The sequence below is a fragment of the Diplotaxodon limnothrissa genome, linkage group LG6, assembly GCF_057381915.1.
Source record: "Diplotaxodon limnothrissa isolate DT_005_m linkage group LG6, D_limnothrissa_male_GT1.1, whole genome shotgun sequence".
Taxonomy (NCBI): Eukaryota; Metazoa; Chordata; class Actinopteri; order Cichliformes; family Cichlidae; genus Diplotaxodon; species Diplotaxodon limnothrissa.
In genome coordinates this window covers 8,995,003-9,013,405 of record NC_140601.1, presented here as the reverse complement: position 1 = coordinate 9,013,405, position 18,403 = coordinate 8,995,003, and the positions used below count along the sequence as shown (strand labels likewise).

Sequence of the window (18,403 nt, the reverse complement as noted above, 5' to 3'; positions counted from 1 at the left end):
AAATCTGTTTTACCAGTTGTGTCTCATGGAAAATGAGCCTAAAACATCTAAATAAAAGTGTCAATAGTGGCTGAATGATATCAGTGGTTAAGCAGGAAAACACAACCTAAGGTTTTAGTTAAAGGAGTGATGGTAAAAAAAAACTTTTCTTCCCTCTTCTGACCTTTCTGCTCTCAGTTTTTCATGTATCACACCAGATATGTGTTTCATTATGAATCGTGCATTACAATGTTCAACGCCAGATTTCAGTTGGGGGTAGACACCTTTTCCTAACAGTCCCAATACGCCTACAAGCTTTTTATATATTGTGCTGTAGCTGTATGGAGGTAAGTTTGGTAGTTAGCAGACTGCTGAAAGCACAGACATCTTAAGAGATTCCAAGTCAAGGTTAAACTAAGCTGAATATTCTGTTACCAGTTTTCTCCATAAACACCAGACTCTACCTATTGTAAGTTCAGAAGATGTAAGTTTAGCTACAATACACCTCATCAAAGGAGCTTGCAAAGAAAAGCGTCTGGACTTCTTTAAGTTGCTTGAAGACGTTTCACTGAAGAAGCTTCTCGGATGAGAGGTGAAACGTCTTCAAGCAACTTAAAGAAGTCCAGACGCTTTTCTTTGCAAGCTCCTTTGACTACGATGACCTGGATGACTGAGAACCTTCACAGACAATACACCTCATCAGACTTCACGAACTTCTCCACTTACTTTTTTATGAATGCAGGCTTTTAGCAAATGCACCACAAAAACTGATGATCAAGACAGGACAGGGTATGTGACGGTGTCTAAATAAGTTCCTCTGCTTTGCATCTCTGTGATAATGTGTCTGCCTTTAGAAGATGTTGTCTTAGTATCAAGATTTTTCATTCCTATGTTCTGTCCTTGCATACTGTTTGGGTCATATCTGACATATTTTGACATTCAACAGCAGTAAAAAAGTCTCTGACTGTTAAATATATATTCTTTGATGAGTTTGACGCATAAAAGTAAAAGAGATGCACTGGGGGAAAATGACACTGTAAGTTAATGCTAATGAAAAACGCACATGTTCAATTGGGTTTGAACGTGTTAGTGAAGAAGATGACCTAATCTGAAGAGGGAGATGATTCCAGAGTAAACTGTGTGGTCACAATTGCTCCATAATATGGATGAATAAATATGTAAAATTATTATTATTATTACAGAAAACCCAAATTACAGAAAAAGTCTCTAAGAGCCTTTGCCGGGCAGATTCTGGCCCCCGGCTGCATGTTTGACACCCCTGTGCTTGAGGGTAACTCTTCACAGGCTGGAGAGCTACACCTGGAATGACAAGCAGCTGTTTAAAAATATACTGAGAGCTAACTGAGATTAAAAGAGATCATAACAGGGGTTGGGTGGGGCTGGTTGTCCTACCAGTGCTCTATAAGTGCAGAAACTAGTTTTCAACAAGCAGCTGTTTATTGCCACGTGTTGTAAATGTGTTTTGTATTAGTGTAAAATGATGTTGAACTGATACTGATACATGGTAGTTTTGCGGATTTTTTTGTGATAGAGCAGTGATGGTGATGATGGTGTTTAATAGTTGTAATAATTACATGTTTATATGAATAAGGTATCAGCATTACCAGAATGTTGTTGTCATTTTCACTTTCAAAAATATATATTTTCATGCCTTAGGGTAAAAAAGGATAAGATACTGTGTAATTGTAGTTTTTGTTCTCAACAAATCAGTGTTGTAAAACCTAAAGAAAGAAAGATAGATAGATAGATAGATAGATAGATAAGGCTTGTCTCGTGTGATCATAGGTTTTTCTAAAAGAAAGTTGCTAATTATTACAGCTACAACAGCATCAAGCCACCTAATATGTTAGCTCTCCTCTCTTAGTCATTGCTTGGTTTGCTGGTTGTAATACTAAAAAAAAGAAGTATTTTCAGGATGGCACTGGAGCAGATTTGTTTGTGAACATATTGTATAATGTGTTATGTCTGGAGTCGTCCAGCCAAGTGGACTAACAAGCTAGAGGTAAGAGCTACACTGCTCTGGCATAAGGCCATCATGCTGAGAGTTTTGTATTCAGCGTTATTAGCTGGCAGAAACTGTCGACTAACAGACCAAATTAGGGGTTTCCAGTTTCATGCTGGAGCTTCCAACTGTTGCAGATCATTATATTTAAGAATGATTTATTACCTTTTTATTGGATGGGAGTGTTTTAGGATTAATAATAGGCCTTTAAAAGGGTTCTTTTATTACAGATAAACAGACAAAAGCCCTGTGAAAATAATTACATCTCATTAGTTTGGATTCTCACAAGTAAACACTTTTTCAGCACTGGGCAGCTTGGGGAGGAACGTGACAGTCAAGCAACACGCAGCTTTAAATTTTGTTTATGTAATGTGCGCATGCCTGTCATCCTCCCAGGTCGGTTCCTTCTTCATGATCAACCTGTGCCTCGTGGTCATTGCCACCCAGTTCTCAGAGACCAAGCAGCGGGAGCATCAGCTGATGCAGGAGCAGCGAGCTCGGTGTTCATCCTCCTCCACCCTGGCCAGTGAACCTGGGGACTGCTACGAAGAGCTCTTCCAGCTGGTCTGCCATTTCCTCCGAAAGGCGAGGAGGCAAACTGTTGCCCTTTTTAACACCCTCCGGGGGAAACCTCGTGGCTTTCATGGTGTTGGAAGAGGAAGAGGAGGCGGGGAAGGAAGGGAGAGGAAGGCCAATGGACGTGAAGGACGTGACAGAAGAGCGGGGTTAAGACATGGTACGTAACTGTAAGAAAGTAGTATTTATCTATTTGATTTATAGGATCACCCTTTAATCTCTCCATCTTGCATTTTGTAAGGCCCGCCATGTCCCCATCACAACAAACTAGGCCATGCCTCATCCGCTGAGCCTGTGGCCCTCACTGCTGCCTCCGCCACAGACGGCTGCCCTCAGTGCGCGGCAGCGCTGGCGCTCTCTGACGGGGTGGGACCAGTTCGAAATGCAGCGAGTGACGAAACAGAAGAGGGAACTGTGGAGGAATCAGACAGGGATGGTGTACAGTCCAGTACTAAAGGGAAGGACAAACAAGGCCATGAAGGTGCAGAGTCTTGTTGTAGTCCGAAGAAGGGATGCAAGGAGCTGTGGTACGAGATCAGGATGAAACTGTGGGGCATCGTGGAGAGCAAGTATTTTAACCGAGGCATCATGATCGCCATTTTGATCAACACCATCAGCATGGGCATTGAGCACCACGAGCAGGTACAGCTGGCTTTTTACATTTGTTCATGTTCCCCTCATTTATTTCATTATTTAGGAAATCTTTCATTGTTTAATTAAATATTTAAATATCTTAATTATCTCTCTCAGTCTTTCATATATTTGAGGGTTATGCACTAGAGTGCAAAAGTTGTCAGACAGTACTCGTTTCTTCATGTTTCTTTATACTATGTTCCCATTTCTTTATTATTAGTTTCAGCTAAAGATAACACAGTTTTACAGGCATGAAGTATAACTTTTGCACCAACAGCGTGATTTCCAAACAGTTATTAGTTGCAAACTTGACATATCTCAGCACAGTGTGTCCTTTTAAAGAATTCAGGAAATTGGACATGGAGACGACAAAAGTTGACAGGACTACAAATCTATTGACAGCAGATGAACAGTATCTGAAAGTCACGGCCTTAAGAAATAGGGAAAAAAATCAGCACTGACACAGGACCTGAGAGATGCCCTTCAGGTGGTCCATCTATTGTTCGCTGATGCCTCATCATAAATAGTCTCAGGTGGAAAGGTGACAAGGAGCCATTTTCAAGGAATGGAAACAGGAAGAAAAGATGGAAGTGTGTTGTGTGTCTGTATAGGTTTTCAGTCATCCAGGTAATGGCGGTCTTTATGTTTGCATGAGTCTTTAAAAAAGGCGTGGGTGATTACCTTCACCCTGTGTGACTCACATGGTCAGTAGTGGGTCAACAATCCTCAGGACACTTTCCAAATGAGACAGCCCGCACTAGGGGTTAAATACTGCTCTCGAGGGTTCTGATAAAGTTTCATAGATGAGAGCTGAAGCGTTTTTGCAAATATAAAAAAGCCTTTAACACTGAGGTATGACAAATTACACAAGAGCAATGGGTCTTATGAAGTGATGAATCTATGTTTGATTCAAATTGTCATCAGCATTGTTCGCATCAGTGGGTCGGGAGAGACGTACAACACATACTTGCACATACTTCCCATTTTCCTATTAAAATGTAAAGATATAATGGTGACTCAAGACTTTTGCACAGTACTGTATATAGATTTTTTGTTGTCTATCAGCACGGACACTTACATACTGTCAGCAAACAATTCAACAAAAATAACTTTACAATCATTTATAACTTGGACAATTTTTGATGACTTCTAGAATTGCACAACAAAGTTATTTGTTAACATTTAAACTGTTGTGTACGTATCATTTGACTGTTACGTTAGATGCTGTTAAGACATTGGATGCATGTGCTGCAGATTTTCTCTGTAATAGTTGTTATAGAAAGTAAAGACAGCCATGTTGGCTCCTTTGGAGATTACAAAGTTGCTTCTACCTCGTTCCTGTCATTGCCCTGCATGTCCACACTCCTGCAGTGTAAAGCTCTTCCCCCATTCGTACAGGTGTTGGCTTAATTTCGTCTTTATAGTGTGCTCCCCCAGTTTATGCAACAGATTGCATCTAGGATCATGACATCATATTATACAAGCGTGAACTTTCGTTTGGATCGCACTGATTAAATTCTCTCCAAGCAATGAAAATAAGGCACTTCCTGTTCTTTTTCAACTTTCACTGATTTTTCTTCTTTTCTTCTTCTTTCCTCTCTTTTTCTGATGCTCGGCTTTGTGAACTCTTTTTTTTCCCCCTATCAATATTTCTTGCTTTCGCTATACCATCGCCCACTCACGCCTGCCACCGCCGCAGTGGTGGGTCGTCTCTCATCTCAGGGGCTGCTAAAAATAGAGGCAGAACGAGAGAGGCAGAGAGAGAGAGTCTTTGCTGCTTCAATGGTGAGGAAATAGTGAGCTGAAATGTCTGTGGTTCCACTGCCTGTTTAGCAAACTGAAGTCATGCCTCCCTCTGTTTGAACAGTGAGTATCAGAGGCTTGATCTGCCTCATCACTGTGATTTTCCACCTGTAGAGAAGGAAGGTGCTTACACCTGTCCAAGGTTTTGTTGTTGCTCGGGGTGGTTTTTCCTTCTTTTTTTTTTTTATATCTGGCAGCCACTACGGCAGGAGACCAGACGTTATTCGGACAGTGTAATGTCCAAATGTCATCCTTTGATGCTATCAGTTCTGTAAATATGTGTTGTATAGGCTGTTTATAAATTCTATCAGAACATTCTAGAAATTCACAGACAGTTACTGAGAATGGAGAGGGAGAAAAAATGAGAATTAAGAACTAACAAAAGGGTATATTTCTAATAAAAAGGCTAAACAGGGGACCATAAATGGGGTGGTTGCTATCATATAGACCATGTGAGAAGATGTGTTTGCCAGGATGACGTCTTCATTCAGGCATCCTTGTTGATGAATTTTTGATTTTTCATTTCCGTTGTATTTATATAGCCCTTTTGTCAAGGGTAGTGTCGTGGATGAGAGAAGGAGGACCCAAACGCTGGACTCACAGGCAGGCAGGTGAAGGTGGATGTTTATTGCCGAAGGAGTGAGCAAACAGTACAGAGGGAGGAAATGGCTGGCTGACCGAATGAACAAAGGACTGACTGACTGACTGACTGACTGACTGACTGGACATACAGACGACATTGACATCAGACATACATCTGGGTTCTGGCTGCCCTCAGCCTGGGCGCTGGGACAGGCACAGAAGGTGGCTGGACACCAGTCACCCCCACCCGAGAAACAGGAGCGGGTGTGGAGGTAGACTGGGTCGCAGCTGCCCTCCTCCTGGGAGCTGGCACTGGAGTGGGTGTAGGCTGACTGATAGGAGTGGAAATAACGACTGGGTGAGTGACACTGACAGGTCTATCGGGTTGTATTCTGGTCTTTCTGCCACCACTATTTACAGTGTTTGACTGAACAGTCTTTGGGGAGCCAGAGCAGAAAATATCTTCCCAGTCCACATCATCCTCAAGGAGGGAAACTCCCCATGAATCAGAAAAGAGTCTGTTGTGTGTTTTAAGTGGATAATCAGATGAGGGGTGTGGAAAACAGTCACTGGAACTCACCACCGGGAGTTGCTGAACAGAGTCCGTTTTATGGCGGCGTGTGCGCCGCTTTCCCCGGGAAGAGGAAGCGGGCCGGGTAAACGGCTGAGCCTCTGGCGCGGTAGCCTCCGCTGAGCCGAGATGGGAGGTGTAGCCGCTGTGCCGTGGCAAGGCGGAAAGGCTGGAGAGTGAAAAGGCTGGCGGGCGAGCGAGGAGCGAAGCGGCGGGAGAGCGAGCGGCCGAAGCTTGGGCTGTGACGCCCACTCTCCGCGGCGAATGCTCCGGTGCAGCTGAGGCAGCAGGTGGGGGAACGTGGCGTCTCCGAGGCCCGCCCAGAGCCAGGCGAGTCCCCTCGAAGACGTGCTCTCTCTCCGCGAAGAGCCGCTGTTTTCCCCGAAGCCCCTCCGTCCAGCGAAGGAGCGCTGCCTCCTGCCGCTCGAAAAGTTCAGGGTCCGCTGGGTCCACAACGCGGGGTCGGGTCATTCTGTCAAGGGTAGTGTCGTGGATGAGAGAAGGAGGACCCAAACGCTGGACTCACAGGCAGGCAGGTGAAGGTGGATGTTTATTGCCGAAGGAGTGAGCAAACAGTACAGAGGGAGGAAATGGCTGGCTGACCGAATGAACAAAGGACTGACTGACTGACTGACTGACTGGACATACAGACAGTCAGTCAGACGACATTGACATCAGACATACATCATTAATGACCCGACATTGAATGGGTAGAACAGAGGGCTTAAATACACAGACTGGTGATAATGATGATAATGAGAGACCGGTGAGTACACAGCTGAACATAATGAACTAATGATAATGGGAAGAGGACTGAACATAATGCACACAGACCAAGGCTAACACAATAAAACAGGAAGTGGAACAGGCAGTAGATAAACAGTGAACATGAACTAAGAATACTGGGTCAAAGTCCCAGAAACCCTGACAGTACCCCCCCCCCCGCTAAGGCCGGCACCCGACGGCCAAAAGAACGAAAAACCAGAACAGGGCGGGCGGAGGGGGCCCAGGACGGAGGGACGGAGTCCACACAGAGACAGTTCAGGGGGCCGACCGTGCGGACGGCAACGGCGACGATGACAGCGCTGGTCCGGGGGCCGACCGTGCGGAAGGCGACGGCGGCGATGACAGCGTTGGTCCGGGGGCCGACCGTGCGGAAGGCGACGGCGGCGACGTGGACGCAGTTCGGGGGGCCGGCCGTGCGGAAGGCGACGGCGGCCACCCAGGAGAAGGGGGTCCGGGGGCCGGCCGTGCGGAAGGCGACGGCGGCCACTCAGGCGATGACGGTGCAGTTCAGGGGGCCGGCCGCGCGGAAGGCAGCGGCGGCGGCGGCTCTCCAGTGTCAGGCGTACTGGCCGAGGCCCGGTGGGCACAGGACCAGTCGAGGCGGGACCAGTCAAGGCGGGACCAGGCGAAGCACAGGCTGAGGCTGCAGCAGACGAAGGCTCTGAGGCTGCAGCAGACGAAGGCTCTGAGGCTGCAGCAGACGAAGGCTCTGAGGCCGGGCCGGGCGTGGGTGCAGCTGAGGCCGGGCCGGGCGTGGGTGCAGCTGAGGCCGGGCCGGGCGTGGGTGCAGCTGAGGCAGAGGCCGGGCCGGGCGTAGCTGAAGCCGAGGCTGAGGCCTGACCAGTCGAAGTTGAAGCCTCTGGCTGGAGACAGGCCGGGCCAGCGGGTGCGGAAACCCCTGGCTGAGGAGCGGCCGGGCCAGCGGGTGCGGAAACCCCTGGCTGAGGAGCAGGAGAGCTCACAGCTGGCTCTGGGTGCTGTGGCTGCAGGTCCGGGAACCGAACAGGATGGTGTACGGGCGACTGGGAAACAGGAGCAGACTGGACAGGGGACTGAGCTACAGGAGGTGACTGGAGGACAGGAGGGGACTGGACAGCAGGTGAGGGAACTGACTGGAGGGAAAGCTGAACAGCAGGTGAGGGAACGGACTGGAGGGAAAGCTGAACAGCAGGTGAGGGAACGGACTGGAGGGAAAGCTGAACAGCAGGTGAGGGAGCTGACTGGAGGGAAGGCTGAACAGCAGGTGAGGGAGCTGACTGGAGGGAAGGCTGAACAGCAGGTGAGGGAGCTGACTGGAGGGAAAGCTGAACAGCAGGTGAGGGAGCTGCTAAGGGAGGAACAGAGGCAGGCGTGGCAACGGAGCTGAGGTTGGTGTGGCTGACGGCTGAGCTACAGACTGGGCTAGACAGGGAGATAAAGCTACGGCCTGGGCTAATAAAGCTGGTGCATGAGCAGGGGACACCTCAGCTAGTCTAACCAGTGATACTGCGAGGGCGTGAAAAGCTGGATCAGGAGGTGGATGAAAGGGTGAAGTAGTAGGTGGACCGGTTAGCTCTTCCAAGCCTCCAGGGAGGTCAGGCTGGGTTCTGGCTGCCCTCAGCCTGGGCGCTGGGACAGGCACAGAAGGTGGCTGGACACCAGTCACCCCCACCCGAGAAACAGGAGCGGGTGTGGAGGTAGACTGGGTCGCAGCTGCCCTCCTCCTGGGAGCTGGCACTGGAGTGGGTGTAGGCTGACTGATAGGAGTGGAAATAACGACTGGGTGAGTGACACTGACAGGTCTATCGGGTTGTATTCTGGTCTTTCTGCCACCACTATTTACAGTGTTTGACTGAACAGTCTTTGGGGAGCCAGAGCAGAAAATATCTTCCCAGTCCACATCATCCTCAAGGAGGGAAACTCCCCATGAATCAGAAAAGAGTCTGTTGTGTGTTTTAAGTGGATAATCAGATGAGGGGTGTGGAAAACAGTCACTGGAACTCACCACCGGGAGTTGCTGAACAGAGTCCGTTTTATGGCGGCGTGTGCGCCGCTTTCCCCGGGAAGAGGAAGCGGGCCGGGTAAACGGCTGAGCCTCTGGCGCGGTAGCCTCCGCTGAGCCGAGATGGGAGGTGTAGCCGCTGTGCCGTGGCAAGGCGGAAAGGCTGGAGAGTGAAAAGGCTGGCGGGCGAGCGAGGAGCGAAGCGGCGGGAGAGCGAGCGGCCGAAGCTTGGGCTGTGACGCCCACTCTCCGCGGCGAATGCTCCGGTGCAGCTGAGGCAGCAGGTGGGGGAACGTGGCGTCTCCGAGGCCCGCCCAGAGCCAGGCGAGTCCCCTCGAAGACGTGCTCTCTCTCCGCGAAGAGCCGCTGTTTTCCCCGAAGCCCCTCCGTCCAGCGAAGGAGCGCTGCCTCCTGCCGCTCGAAAAGTTCAGGGTCCGCTGGGTCCACAACGCGGGGTCGGGTCATTCTGTCAAGGGTAGTGTCGTGGATGAGAGAAGGAGGACCCAAACGCTGGACTCACAGGCAGGCAGGTGAAGGTGGATGTTTATTGCCGAAGGAGTGAGCAAACAGTACAGAGGGAGGAAATGGCTGGCTGACCGAATGAACAAAGGACTGACTGACTGACTGACTGACTGACTGACTGGACATACAGACAGTCAGTCAGACGACATTGACATCAGACATACATCATTAATGACCCGACATTGAATGGGTAGAACAGAGGGCTTAAATACACAGACTGGTGATAATGATGATAATGAGAGACCGGTGAGTACACAGCTGAACATAATGAACTAATGATAATGGGAAGAGGACTGAACATAATGCACACAGACCAAGGCTAACACAATAAAACAGGAAGTGGAACAGGCAGTAGATAAACAGTGAACATGAACTAAGAATACTGGGTCAAAGACCCAGAAACCCTGACACCTTTAAATCACAACAGTCAGCTCAAGGCTGTTTATATTGTAGTGTAAAGACCCAACAATCACATCACCCCTTATGAGCAAGCACGTGGAGACAGTAGGAAGGAAAAACTCCCTTCTAACAGGAAGAAACCTCCAGCAAAACCAGGCTCAGGTTGGGGCAGGCATTTGCCATGACCGGTTGGGGGTGAGGAAAAGAAAACAGAAGGTTGGATCTTTTTCCAAAGTTGACATGCAATCTATTTTAGTGCCAGTCCTCCATCAGCTCGTGGCATGTTGTCCTCTTTGTCTCTTGCACCACCTTTAAATCTCCTCATCTTTAGTTCTTTTGGCCTCAGATAGCAATGTTTAATACCCAAGCTCAGCGAGGAACAGAATTTTCAGCTGTTTTGGCCAGCTGTCATCACTGTTGTTTGTGCTGTGGAAAGCCTCTCAACAGAGCAGATTTGAATCTTTTTGCTGGCAGCTTTTCTTGATCATCCTTAGTATGTGGTCTTGAGGACCTGGTAGTAAAACTGACAGGTTGTGCCTCTCGCTTCTAATCACTGTTAGTTCATGTGGACACCCTGTTCCTTTCATGATGGCCAGGATCCTGTCATCTTCCAGCTGCAAATTCAACCTTCCTCCTCTTTTGTCCCAGAGAACAAAGTAAAAGGCCTTTATCTACATAACGACGTATATATAGTAATTAGAATAGCGAGTCACTGCCCGGATTTGGCACTTGTAGATGGTTCAGCCCTTTTACTCTCTTTCTTGTGGGCCAGGATTTGGGATGGAAGATGCCAGAGAAGGAAGCAGTGAGATAACCTCTGTGGCCCATCTCAGCTGAAACTCCATTATTTGTTCCCTTTGTGCAGTAGGAGGCTAACTTCACGCTGGGACACTCCACTGGAGTAAAGTGGTGAATCGGGCATCCATTCCAGAAAGTGTTTGTTTGAAAGTGCCGAGCTCACTTTCTTGTTTTGCGTCAGGTAGAAAACCTGCAGCTTTTCTTGCGTGTGACTGTTTTGGACTGACAGAGAATTAACTGAGGAACTGATAAAAAAAAAAAACTCTGAGTGGGTTCCTTGTCTTTAGTTTTGTGAATGAACTCAAGCAACGGCATTGAACTGAGATCATGGACTATTTGTGCGCTGAATTTACTAGTTGATGGTATTTTATATTGTTTTTGTGTTTGGGTGTTTTGAATATATTTCTGTGTGTGTGTATTATAAATTGCATTAGGTTTGTTTTCAATCAGTGTCCAGGGTGTTCGGTCTTAAATGTGCAAACACTCTTTGTGTACTTTGCATTTAAGATAAATCGGCCTTACATGTCAGGGAAACCTGGCCAGCACCCCAGAAGAAGACTACCTTGTTGAGCGTCCTTGGCTAAGCAAACCATCACAATACCACTGCCAAATCTTTTGCCCACCAGTGTACGCACCCAATAATGTCAGTCCATCTACTTTTTTAGCCAGTTAATATCCACCGCTGAGCTTGATGAACGGCCCAAGTGAGATAACATATCAGAGAATAATAACTGCTATTTGAGAATTAATGATGCATCAGCATGACAGACGGGGGATGATGAGGGAGGGGGGTGCATGATATATGTTATTGAAATTGTTATTAATTATTTAAGGTTGCCATACCCAAAGACAACACAAGGTCCTGGATCAGTGATAGGCCCCATATGTCAGTCTGAAAAACTTACTCACATTTCTGACCAACTTGGTAACTAGAAGAGCTTATTGTAGCCAGTAATGTTATATTTAGCTCCAGCCCGGTAAACAAGAATAATACTAGAATACTAGAATAACAAATAAGTTACTTTGTCCATGCCATCTCTGTAGATTTCACTCAAATTTATCCTTTTTTTCAACAAACCTGAAATTTTAAATCCTGTTTACACATGGGCTAAATGCAATTCCAATTGCAGTTCCACAATTGATGATTTATCAAGTCAGACTGCTGCAGGGTGTCCTCCAACGTCTGTCTGTAGCAGATGTGGGTGAGGTCAAGCTTGCAGAGAATGCATGCCGGTATTCTTAGTAAAGGGAATTATTAATGAATCACCCTCCATGCAATGCAGAAAAGATAAATACATTGAAAAAGACAAACCAAAAAAGCATATTTAATAAATTGAATAAATCATGTTTTCAAGGACCCTGTGTCTTATTAAGAGGAGACGAGCTCCTTCTGGCTCCCCTGTAGTTCGCACCCTGCAGAAATGGCATTCCTGATCCCTGAGAATGCAAACACTGCTACTCCGGCATCATCAGATTGGATCCTTTCTGTTACCCTTTAATTCTAACATTCGGGCAAAGACAGACAATCATAGAGCAGCGCTGTTTGATCTCTGTCCGTAAACTTCTTAATTATTAAATAAAGTAATTACCAAGAGAAAACACATGTTGTTATTTTGAGATAACGAGACAAATGAAAGATCATTGTGGATGTTTTTAGCTTCTCTACTTTAGTTCATGAAAGTGGGCCTGAGAATAGATGCGGCCTTAATAATACAGTACATAATAATACAGAGCATTTGGAAAGTGTTCACAGAGTTTCAGTTGTTCTACATTTTTCCATGTTGCAACCAATGTTCCCTCAAATTGTTCATGTGTCTGAGCAAACACACAAACTCCCTGAGCGGTCCCTTGGACCACTGTGAGCAACAGCAGACGTGTGCACTGTGGTCACGCCAGCATCGCTTGCATCCAAGTTACATGGTTTATTAAAAGAATCAAATTGCAGTATTTACATGTCTGTAAATGAAGTGCTTTAGCCCACGTACAATGAAAATGACAAAAATCTTGTTCATGACCTGTGTAGTATGTTAACGCTATTGAAAGTCTAAATATTTAATTTTAATTATGGCAAAACATGAACTGCCAACCAAACCAAACCAGCTATAAACTCCAATTTTGAAAGCACACTTCACACTTTTACTTTAAAGCTCTGACTTGTATTATGAGTGTGAGCCAGAGTGTGAAGCTCCTGGTGTGCACTGCCTGAGAGGGTCGTACTGAGGTCTGGGAGAGAGTCCTGTAAAGGTCCTCCGTTCTGGTGCAAGGCTGCTCTGGAAGAAATGAGACATGTACACCTTTTAGAGATAACATTTTGTCATGATAAAATTAAAACTTTCCCATTTTGCACAAGGACATGTGTGCTGTAGCAAAAGCATGTGGTTCTGTGAAAATTCCATTAACTCTGTAAAATATTTAATTACACAGTAAAATTTCTGCTACTCATAGCAATAGCATTTAATGATTATTGACCATTATAGATGAAAATTCTTATAAATGACACTAGAATAAGCATAAAACTGATTAAGAACTTAAATTTCACCTAAATGTTTCCGTCTGTCCTTCTCACATCTCCAGTGGTTGTACATGTTGTCATTAGCGTGTCTTCACTCCTCATCAGCCACACTGTTTTGCTAGCTAAAACACCAGCCGGAACTGCTGGCTGACTTCTGGCATGGTAAGTGGTACGTCATCCAGATATGGGTCAGGCCTGGCGTAGATGGCACTGTTTATGTGATGGTATGCCACATCTGGCCCGATTCTGGTTTGGTGTATGTGGCCCAGGCTCATAGAAAACAGGTCTGGCCCAGATCCAGCATCAAGCTGGCACTTCTGACTGACTGGTGTCATGGCAGGGTGTATATCAACCAGCTGTGGGCCAGGTCTGGCAATGATGGCACTATTTATGTTCTTATTTTCCTATTTTAGTTAGAAGATCCAAATGTCATGTTGCAATACTATACTGCTATGCTAGCCAACGTTTCAGATGCAGGTTTGACAGGTTTGTGAGTTTACACTTTATCCAAAACCTAGTGAGGGTTTACTCACGTTTACCACCGGGTGGTTGTAGCTCAGGAGGTACAACAGGTCGCCTACTGAAGGTTAGTGGTTTGATCCCTGGCTCCTCCAGTCTGCATGTCAAGAGTGTGAATGTGTGTGAATGTAGTTAGGAAGCACTCAGTGTAGAGAACGTGTGTGATTGGGTGAATGTGGCATGTTGTATAGAGCATTTTGAGTAATCCGCGAGAGGCGAGGAGAGGAGAGTAATCCTGGTGCCTCTGTCAGTGCGCCCCAGGGTGGCTGTGGCTACAGTGTAGCTTGCCATCACCGGTGTGTGAGTATGTGTGTGTGTGAATGGGTGGATGACTGGATGTGTAAAAGCACTTTGGGGTCCTTAGGGACTAGTAATGCACTATACAAATACAGGCCATTTTAGAAAAGCGCTATACACAGCAAAATCTCCAGTGTTAAATTAACACTAGAGAGTGTCGTGGGCGACCGTGGCTCAGGGGGTTGGGAATCGCATCTGTAACCGGAAGGTCGCCGGTTTGATCCCTGGGCTCTCTGTTCTGGTCGTTGTGTCCCTGGGCAAGACACTTTACCCTACTTGCCTACTGGTGTTGGCCAGAGGGGCCGATGGCACGATATGGCAGCCTCGCTTCTGTCAGTCTGCCCCAGGGCAGCTGTGGCTACAACTGTAGCTGCCTCCACCAGTGTGTGAATGTGAGAGTGAATGAATAGTGGTATTGTAAAGCGCTTTGGGTGCCTTGAAAAGCGCTATATAAATCCAATCCATTAATATATGGGTCCACACCTCTGAGTGTTAAATACAACACTGTTGAGTGTTAAATTAACACTTTTGACAGTGTTATATGTTTATTAAAAGTAACCTAGTCAGTTTTGAAGATTAACAATGGCTAACACTGAGCAGTGCTGATTTTCTAACACTGGAAAATAACTCAAAATGTTAGAAATATTCCAGTGTTAGAAAATCAGCACTGCTCAGTGTTAGCCATTGTTAATCTTCAAAACTGACTAGGTTACTTTTAAACATATAACACCAGAGATGGTGTAATCTGATTACTTTTTAAAAGTAACTAGTAAAGTAAGGGATTACTATTGCAAAAACGGTAATTAGATTACCGTTACTTTCCCGTAGGAACGCTGCGTTACTGCGTTACTAAAACCGTGATTTTTTGCGAGAATGTCTCACGACAGTGACGTAAGCGAGTGCGCCGTTAGTGACAACAGCTGTGTGCAGATCAACAATGGATCACATATCGATTGTGGGAGAGAGTATGAGCGTGCAGCGTTTAAAGTGTGGAAGTACTGACCTTACTTTGAGTTTGATTCCATAAAAAGTGACAAAAACATTAGCGTCCATTGTGTGTGGGAAGAAAACTTCTTTTTACAGCGAAAAAAACCCCTAAACTTCCGAGCAAGCACCGAGTGCGCAACGACGTAATGGGAAACTCACAGAGAAACTCGCGGATTCTTCAACTGACCACGGCACACCTGCACCAGGGTAAACCTCCGCCTACCGCAGTCCTGCTTTACAGGTGAAAATAGAGCAACAGGACCGCTGAGTCTTTGACTTTATTTATTTTCTGCTGTGTTTTACTTGCATCTATTTGAAAGACTGAGTGTAAACACAAAAAAAAATATTTTATGTGCTGGAATGTGCAGAAAATAGCTTTAAATGTTAAACTAATTTATTCAAGTCAGAGAATGTTGCATATAATTAAATTTTTGCTTGATGCATAAAGTTAAAAGATTAAAACTGATAAAACAAGTTTTAAAAAGGGACTTTTCCATTTGATTACATTTTGTATGATGGATTATGTAGAAAAAGTAGAATTGGGCTGAAAGATCTATCACTTTATTACCTACTCAGGTTGTAAATCGTGTTTTTAAAAAGTAACTAAGTAACTAAGTAATTAATTACTTTTGAAAATAAGTAATCAGTAAAGTAACGGGATTACTCTTTTGGGGAAGTAATCAGTAATTAGTTACTGATTACTTTTTTCAAGTAACTTGACCAACACTGTATAACACATCAAACAGCCATCCTTTTTTGCGGTGTGTGGGCCATATGTAAGCACTTTCTGTGTCGCTATGTGGAAATGTGCTGTTTACTGGGGAGTGACTTCTGGCCACTGTACCATACAAGACTTAAGATTGTTGTCCAGTTGGATATTTTGAGATCAACTCACTGGATGGTGAACTCTAGGAAAAGTCTGAGGGCTTCCAAATTTCTCCTATTCACAGATGATGGAGACCACTGTGCTCGTTGATTCATATCATTGATTCTCTGATCTCTGAAGTTCAGTCGTTCTCAGTTAAGATCTCAGATCAGAGTACTTCTTCAGATGTTATTTATGCAGAATTGACCAGCTCATTTCAACAAGAAGAACCCACTAAGTGCTGGACAAATTAGATTAGGATGGCACACACAGACCTAAAGACGATGAGAGTCAGCAGCACCATCTGACAAAGCTAATTGCGTATAAGCATCCAATTTATGTGCGTCTCTCTTTTTAAGCCAAAATCAGAAAGAAGTTCAATGGGCTACAAGAATTTGCGATGCACTGAGTTATTGCATGACCTCATTTAGTTGAAGATTCAAGGTCAAGTTTGATTTCCTCCAACAGTGTGCCAAGGACAAGTGCTTTGGCATTTTGCCATTTCAAATAAATTGGCTCAAATGGTGAAAATTTCCTTTCTTTTTACCCTGTTGCACCTGTTTGCTGCATTATTCGCTAAGAAAGTTACTACTACGAACCCTGGTCTAACTGCAGTGTATGATTGATTCGAACACCTTTCCTTGACAAATTTAGACTTGACTGCCTGATTACAGGTATTTTTAGAGCCCAAACTACTAGTTCACAAGTGAATTCTGCTTACTTTTCTAAGTCAACCTGGAAGTCCTCAGTATGATAGAAAATCCCTGCTTTTCTAATTTGATTCCATGTATCAGCTAACAAAAAAACTCAAGTCTTTAGATCTGTTTCCAGGTCTGCAGTAATGAGACAGCAGTAATGGATCTCCAGGGACTGCCAGCACTGTTTGGCTGGTCTGGACACTGATGGGCATACATCATTAGCCCATGTTTTCACACTGCAAACAGTCATTAGGCGTGGCAAACACACAAAGTATATAGGGGTAACAAAAAGCTGCACACATGCGCACAGACATGTAAATATGATAAACACAGTGCTCATTGATTCTGGGATGTTGAAATGTCATTGCTGAAGTTGCAGAGGAGCTCTGTGGAATAGAGATGTGCTGGAAATCACGAGTGTGCCAGATTTAGTGCTTTGTATGTGTGTCTGCGTGTATATATATGGCTGTTCTTCATCGTATTGAGCAAATCTATACAAAAAGCCAGAAAGAGAGAGATGTGTTCAAATGAAACAGAACAACATTAGACGACAAGAATATATATATATATATATATATATATATATATATATATATATATATATATATATATGTATGTATAGATACATAGATAGATATGTTGCAACGGCATATGGAGGATTGAAAATGAAATAAATAAAACAAAAAAGAAATAACCAAATGATTGTGCTAGTGTGTTAATAAGTTGACTTATTATGATTAATTATGGCTAGTGCAATTACTATGATGGTAAACTGACAACTGAAGACCAAAAAGATACTGTATATGAAATCTGAGCTCTTAAAGACATTTTTTGGATATAAATGTGGTCTTTCAGCAGTCTTCAGGGTGGACTGAGTAAATTCTGTTTCTTTAATTAATATCTGCAAAATGTATTGATGAGCTTTATAATTGGTTTAACTATTGCCTGCTGCTGTTTGGGATTGGTGCAGACAGCAGATTACAGACTATTTGAACATGCCGACGATATTTTACTGATTGTCAAACAAACTGAGACCTTCAGAAGACAGATCTTTATTATCTTTAAACTTTTAAATTAAGCATAATCACACTTTCTTTTTAGCTAGTAACTAGAAGCTTGACTGTTTTGAATGTCTCTGCCTATCATCCTTATACACAGGGGTGCACATAAGTGGTCCGCAGGTGCACATTCACTGTCAAAATAATAGACGCGCACCAGATAAGAAGTTGCAGCATATAAAAGGCAAAAACAGTGCCTTTTATATGTACGCGAACGCACGTTGCTACTTCTTATCTGGTGCGCGTCTTTTATTTTGACAGCGAATGCGCACCTGCGGACCACTTATGTGCACCCCTGCTTATATACCTCTCTTTCATTTCTAATTTCTCTTACTTTTATTTGTCTCTATGCTAACAGCCAGAGGAGCTCACCAATGTTCTGGAGATCTGCAACATCGTCTTTACAAGCATGTTCTCCTTGGAGATGATCCTCAAGCTCACAGCTTTTGGCTCTTTCAACTACCTGAGAAACCCTTACAACGTCTTTGATGGAATCATTGTCATCATAAGGTACTAAAACACTGATTGCAGTTGTTACGTACAGCTTTTAAAGGTTACCCTTATGTGTGGACAGCCATAGATATGTCAGAGCTAAAGGTAATTTTAGAGTTTGAATGTCCTCAATAGCACAAGAAGACGGAAGTAGGCTTTGGAGAGTAAAAAAAACAGTTTCTAATATAGTAACTGATGTAATTTAGATATCGGCTTTTTTTTCATTTGCCAGACGATTCTGGAAAGAGAGCCTGCAGTTTAATTATTCATACTTTGTCAAATTGTCATGTGCTTTCTATCTTGTTCAAATGTACCACCTGTA

The 18,403-nt window shown here is 44.7% G+C and overlaps 1 protein-coding gene across 2 annotated transcripts in view; it reads left to right on the top strand.

Annotated features, from left to right (window-relative positions):
• Nucleotides 1–18,403, top strand: part of LOC146630072 (voltage-dependent T-type calcium channel subunit alpha-1I-like) — a 222,776-nt gene that overhangs the window by 108,049 nt on the left and 96,324 nt on the right. For both annotated transcript variants that reach the window (XM_085356770.1, XM_085356771.1), the window contains 3 exons: nucleotides 2,399–2,738; nucleotides 2,820–3,220; nucleotides 17,948–18,099. In XM_085356770.1, coding sequence (XP_085212896.1) covers nucleotides 2,399–2,738; nucleotides 2,820–3,220; nucleotides 17,948–18,099 — 893 coding nt within the window. The remainder of the gene's footprint in view (nucleotides 1–2,398; nucleotides 2,739–2,819; nucleotides 3,221–17,947; nucleotides 18,100–18,403) is intronic.